This window comes from Hipposideros armiger, unplaced genomic scaffold (genome assembly GCF_001890085.2).
Source record: "Hipposideros armiger isolate ML-2016 unplaced genomic scaffold, ASM189008v1 scaffold_1903, whole genome shotgun sequence".
In the NCBI taxonomy this organism is placed as follows: Eukaryota; Metazoa; Chordata; class Mammalia; order Chiroptera; family Hipposideridae; genus Hipposideros; species Hipposideros armiger.
The window spans coordinates 13,594-19,871 of NW_017733253.1; the positions used below are offsets into that span (position 1 = coordinate 13,594).

Consider the following 6,278-nt stretch of genomic DNA (forward strand, 5'->3'; position numbering starts at 1 on the left):
AAACACATTTTGATGTTAGCCTGGGCCAGGAAGGAGTCAAGAGGCAAATCTGCAAAAGTAACATCTTATGCATTCCAAAACAGGTAGAAATATCTTCTTTCCATTCAGGGGTTTTAAATTGGATTTAATTATCAAAGTGATAAGGTGTTATTAATTAAACATAAAATGTTAAATACTGAATCAAAATACCCACTGTATCAAAAAAGCTTTTAAAAAATATTTATATTGATACTATTAACCGAAATCATCTGTCCTTTATCTCACTTTTTGTTTAATTGATGTACAATAAGCAACAGGTGCATTTCACTGTGTTTTCCAGGAAGAATCACTGAATGGCTGACATTTGACAACATGCACCACCAGTGGCTTCTGTTGGCCGCATGCTTTTGGGTGATTTTCATGTTCATGGTGGCCAGCAAATTCATCACGTTGACCTTTAAAGACCCTGATGGTAGGTATGCTACCTTGTGAAATGGATTTGGCCAATCTAGATGTCACTGTGATATTGTTCCTGGGGACATGCACAAATGACCTGTCACAGAATTCAAGGACTGCCATGCCACAAGGGGCCTTGGAGGTCATGGCATCCAAATCCTTCATGTTACAGAGGTGCTGGGAGGAGGTGGAAAGGGAGGGGAGGGTCTTCCCAGCACCAGCCATGGGGGCAGGCAGAACATGCTTTCTTTGTGGGTAGTCTGGTGGCTCCTGCATGGGGTCCCCCAGGCTCAGCATCTGGGAATTCACCGGCTTGGTGACGACGTGAGGTGTTGCTATGATTAGTCAGCAAGCTGCTGGCCACGTCTATGAAGGTCACCTCTGTGCACCAGAAGGAAGGTGTTTTAATATGTGAATGTTGGGTTGTCTTTGAGGATTTTTGACTCCCCTGGACTTGATGTAGGCGTTCAGATGGGGACAGAGAGCACCGAAGCCACCGCAGCACAGCAGCTTCCAGCTGATGCCCCTGTCCTGTGTTTACCTGGGCCCAGGGGTTTTTCTGGCAAATGGACATGCTGCCTGCTCAGAGAGCCTCCAAGACTGAGCTGAGCACGGGGAGGCCTCTCTGAGTGACCGGTGAAGTGCCCAGTACATGTAAGGGGGTGCAGTGATGGTCATGCTGAACCCCGAGGCGACTCCTTTCAGTGGCAGAGTGAGGTGCGACACAGGGGAGATGTTGGCAGCTTACAAGCAGCTTTCCGTTGGCCTGACACCGTCTGCCTGAGGGAGGACGCTTATGACCAGGGGTGTGCACAGCATCTTTATTCTGCCCAACACTGTGCACGTCCTCCTGCAGATGGCAGCCCTTAGGAAAGGAGATTAGAGAAGTAGCCACATGAGCAGTTTTCCCAGTTTCCTCCTGGCAGCTGTGCAGCCTGAGCCATCTATATGACCACAGGCTGCAGGCCCTGCTCCGCCCCAGAGCTCCCTGCGGTGCTGAGGGCTGCCCGGTGCCCCCCCCCCCACCTCCTGCTCCCAGTCTCTCTGTCTTGAGGAATAACATGGTTTGAAGGCAGATCTGCAGGCAGAAGAGGGTGGCACTGAAATGAGCCCTAAGGGCTGGTTCTCAGCTCCACAGTTGCCACTTGGTAACAGTTATCAGGCCTTCAGTGCTTGGGGCCCCGATGGGCTGTCATCACAAGTACCCCTTCATCTTGCATGGTCCTTTGTGAGAACCTGAGGGTCTCACAGCCTTGGGAAGGTGGTGTCGCACCTACAGGTATCCAGGGTGGCCAGGGGCATCACAGACAATCATTGCTCACCCCGGGGACCAGGGCCTCTGTGAGGACAGCAAGGGCCCAATCTTGGAGGGTTGTTGGAATTGAAGACTGTGATCTCAGCTTGACAGTTTGACATTTCTTCCACGGCTCCAGCACAGTTATGTGTTCCCGTGAATGGAGGCCCCTTATTAAGAGAGCAGTGGTTCTCCTCCCCTGGTACCTCAGAGTCAGAGGGGGGCTTTATAGACCTTAGTGACTTAGAATCTAGGAGTGGGGCCCAGTGGAGAACCCCAAGTGTAGAACAAAGCTAGGAAATTGAAAGGGCTGCTAAGAATATGAAATCCGTATTACTAAAAGTCCACACATTTTATTCATGACTCCTTTAAATGTCACCTCCTGGAAATGAAGGTACTTAAAAGTCAGATCGTGAGGTTGCATTGTTAATGGTTGATGTTGCTTTAAGAAGTAGGAGAACAGGTAATTATGAGACTTCCACCAAAAATAATTACGTTAGGTGTGTGTTTGAGTTGTAATATTTCCTGGCAGTATAGCCTCTAAAGAGCATCTCACTCCTCAGTGGTACCTGATAAATGAGGTGTTATTTTGCTTTGATGTGGCAAATTTTATGCTGCATGTTTTCGGAGAAGTATAGACACTCAGAGCGTTTTGTGAAGGGGAGCAAAAAATTAGAGGGAAAGAAGGGAAAACCTATGGAGAAGGATGAGAAGCTTTATTTAGGGTTTTCAACCTGAGAAGAGACCTGTGGTAGGTCTGAGTGCTGCTCGGCAAGCCTTGCTGCCCTGTGAGGTGAGTGGTGATTCCTCGTGCCCTTTGATGTTCCGTGTGGCCATGTGATAGCTGTGGCAGTGGACGGGAGCACAGTGGCATGGACCACTCCAGGGGGGGACTTCAGAGCTTGCGCACACTTGGCCCCACGCCCCCTTTCCCACTCAGGTTAGCATGGAGAGGGCCCCCCAGGTGGGTTCCTGGTGAGGGCGATGTCAGCCCCTCAATGTGCAGTGAACTCAGAGAGAGAACCCTTTGTTGTCAGGCCCACAACATAGCCTAGCCTTTCTTGACTNATTGGTTTTCATTGTAAAATAGATTTGTGCTTATTGCAAAAATGTTTTTAAAATACAAAATTTTATCAAGCAAAAAAATGACTCTACTCATCCTCTCAAGATTTTATTCTGTGCATTACATGCATGTATGTGTTTACATGTGTATATCACATATGTTCACACATATATGTAATTTTTCTTAACAAATAAGATCATGCATTCAGTTCTGCAGCTTTCCGTTTGTTGTTTACTGATATATCTTGACACTTTGGATCTATGTCATTGGTACACCTTCCAGCATAGAATTTTATTTAAAATTAAAACAAATTTTTTTTTGGATTTCAGCAGGATTTCTTAACCCCCCAGTCATTATGTTTTAAGTTGTATGCCTATTCAAATGTATGTAAGTGCCACGACTTACAGTTTTATTTTCAAGTAATCCTGAAGCCCTAGTAGCTTTGGTTATTTTCTAATCTCAGTTAATGGATATTAAATTTATAACTGCTGTCATATGGAGACTGGAGAAATATTTTAAGTTTGACAGGGGGCCTCATATTTATTTAAAGACTTTAATTTGGAAACTCTCAGGTAGAGGGTTGGGCAAGGTGTCTTCTAAAGTGCCTTTCCACTCTCCTAAGTTTTCCTGAGAAGGTTCTTGGTTGATGTCGCCATTCATTCCACAAAGAATGACGGTTGACTCACCGTGCATGCGCCACTCTTCCAGTCGTTGCTTACATTCTACTCGGGAAAGCACATGGTGAACCAGGGAAGGCATTTGGGCTGTGATGGGTGCAGTGAAGGAAGTGCTGCAGGGAAAGCTGACTCTTCCTCTGCTGCGCATAGGACGTGGGACATGGGGCGGGAGCAGGCCCTGCTGACCTCGAATTTCCAGAAGCTTAGGTGCCATGAGAGAGTGCCACCTCCAGGGCTTCCTGAACGCAGGCGCTGTGGCCAGCCAGGCGCCCTCCAGCAGGACACAGGGTCACTGGCAGGCCCCTGCCTCCCCTGGTAGCTGTATTGAAGGGAGGGCCTGGGATTTATACTCTTCTCAAGAGATGGTTTTTGATAGGGGCTAGGGTTTATGCATGTGAGGCTTTCCAAATCTGCAGCCCCCAGCAGAGTCCTCATGTGCCCTGGGCGCCCTCCCAGCCTGGTCCGGGAGGCCATGGGGGGATGAGAAGAAGGTGGGAGCCTTGCAGCCTCCTCTTGACTGTGTTGCCATGGCTGGGTGCTCCTGATTTCAAATGGAAATCCAAGACTTGGGGAGGCGGGCGTGGCTTTAGGATAGGATAGTGCAAGTCTCACATTTCATCTAGCCCAGGTGTAGAAATCCTACCCCTAAGCCACCTGGCTTCCTGGAGAGCAGGTGTTGTGGTCTTCATTTTCATGTAAGTTGTTTATTCATTATCTCCTTATTTTTATCTAGAGGTAAGCTCAGTGGGAGGACTCAAATTAGATCCCTTCAAAAGACTACTTCCCACTAGCAAGTTAAATCATAAAAATCTCTTAATGCCAGGGATGGTGGAAGCCCAGGAGGTACCCTAGGTATGAACAGACCAGGAAGCTGAGCGTAGGCAGTGCCCAGAGGCTCTCCTGCTCACTGCTCTGCAGAGGCAGTGTGTCTGCGTGTGAATGGGGGAACCCAGGTGGCTCCCCTCGTCTGTGTTCACTGTCCACAGCACTTAGCAAAGAGTGGATAGCAAGCTCCCGGCCACTCAACACCAGACCCTCCTCCTCAGCCTCTACATCTCCCTGAGAACCAGCGCACAGGGGCGAGTGCCTCTCTGTTCAGGCTGCATATCACCCACTGTGTACCGGGCTCCCGTCTCTGTATCGCTCCCCAGCCCACACTGGCCCCCCAGCCCTCTGTTAGAAAAGGTCTGCAGCTGTCACCAGTGAGGTTGGACTCCACTGAGTGTCACTGTTGTGGAGGGACAAGTCCAGTGGACTCAGGACTCGGCACAGTCTGTGCCTCGCTTGCCTCTAAAGTGGAAGGGTTAGTAACTTGTGTTGCCTGGGATGAGTCAGGCTCTACTTTTCCTCTCTTCTTGGGGCAGACCACCCTGTTGTGTTAATTTCTGGCCACTACACTCAACAGGGTATACACAGATTAAATCGCAAAGTCACAGGGTGCTGAGGCACCGGCCAATTTATCTGTGTAGAGGGTCTGCTTCAGGTCAGGTGGGTATGGTCTTTTATATGTGTTCTACCATTTAATCCTCATGACCACCCTGTTCTCAGATGGGAAACCAAGGTTTGTGGAGGCTAAGTCACTTGCTAAGTCAGAGCCAGTGAGGGATGAAACACCCCAGGGCTCTGTGCCTTGTGCAGTGCTGCCTCCGAGGAGGATGGCAGAGGAGAAAGGGAGACTCGGCTTGGACGGGCCGGCTGGCTTCAGGCAGATAGAGAGGGCCTGGCATTCCCCTTGTTGGGTACTGTTGCCAGATAAAATACAGGACACCCAGTTAAATTGGAAATTCAGAGAGAAAGCAAATAGCTTTTAAAAGTATATTTGGGACATGCAATATTTGGGACACATTTGTACTAAAAAAGTTATTTGTTTTTCCCATGAAATTCAAACTTAACTGGGTGTTCTGTGTTTTTGTTTGTTCGACCTGGCAACCCTACCTGGGGACTCCAGGAAATACACTGGGCCTAATGTATGGGCAGCTGAGGTTGACAGTGCGACGCACAAGCCACCCTGGAAAGGCACAGGCTGCATGGTAGGTGGTGAGCTCCCCGCTGCAGTGTGTGTTCAGGTGTAGTCTGGGTAACCACTCTGTGGAGGGCACTTAGGGTTGAGATGCCTGGTTCCAGTGAGATTCTAGGAAGTAAATGTTGAGACGAAGAGTGCTGACCATGTGGGTCCTCACTGAGCCCTGTCCCATCCAGCCTTCAGAGCTCTGAAGTTCTTTCCATCAGCATGTGTTCAGAGGACCAGTTCTCCCCACTGCCCAGGAGTGATGGGGGGCCTCAGTCAGCTGGTCTCTGTAAGTGGTTTGGCTTGGCTTAAAGAAGCACCGTATTAAAGGTGACATGAAACACGTTTTTGTCTCTCTTGCCAAGAACTGACTGTGACTTCCTGTTTCTTTATGTGTCCCCTGCAGCAGAGTGTGACTGTGTGACCTGAGGCGTGACGTGGCCTTCATCTCTCCTGGGCAGTGACAGCATGAAAACCACCCACCCCCCAGGTTCTGCACAGGCCCTTGCAGGCAAGTGAGTGGACATGGAGATGCTTCGATGTCATTTCTCCCATTGTACACATTCCCTAGGTGTGGCTACGTCTCATCAGCAAGTCAGGATTCTAAGCAGCCTGCTTGTCACTGCCCAGTATGGCTTTCGCCCTCTGTGAAGGGCTAGCCCTTGGCAGGCCTCCTGCCCGCTTGCTTCCAGGCCCTGGTGGGCGCTGGGGATCCAAAACACATTTTGATGTTAGCCTGGGCCAGGAAGGAGTCAAGAGGCAAATCTGCAAAAGTAACATCTTATGCATTCCAAAACAGGT

General features: G+C 49.3%; 1 protein-coding gene across 1 annotated transcript in view; it reads left to right on the forward strand.

Annotated features, from left to right (window-relative positions):
- Positions 1-6,278, forward strand: part of CHST10 (carbohydrate sulfotransferase 10) — a 30,524-nt gene continuing 24,246 nt past the window's right edge. Inside the window, exons 1-2 of the mRNA XM_019634769.1 lie at positions 1-83; positions 320-451. Of these exons, the coding sequence (XP_019490314.1) occupies positions 68-83; positions 320-451 (148 nt within the window). The 5' untranslated portion in view covers positions 1-67. The remainder of the gene's footprint in view (positions 84-319; positions 452-6,278) is intronic.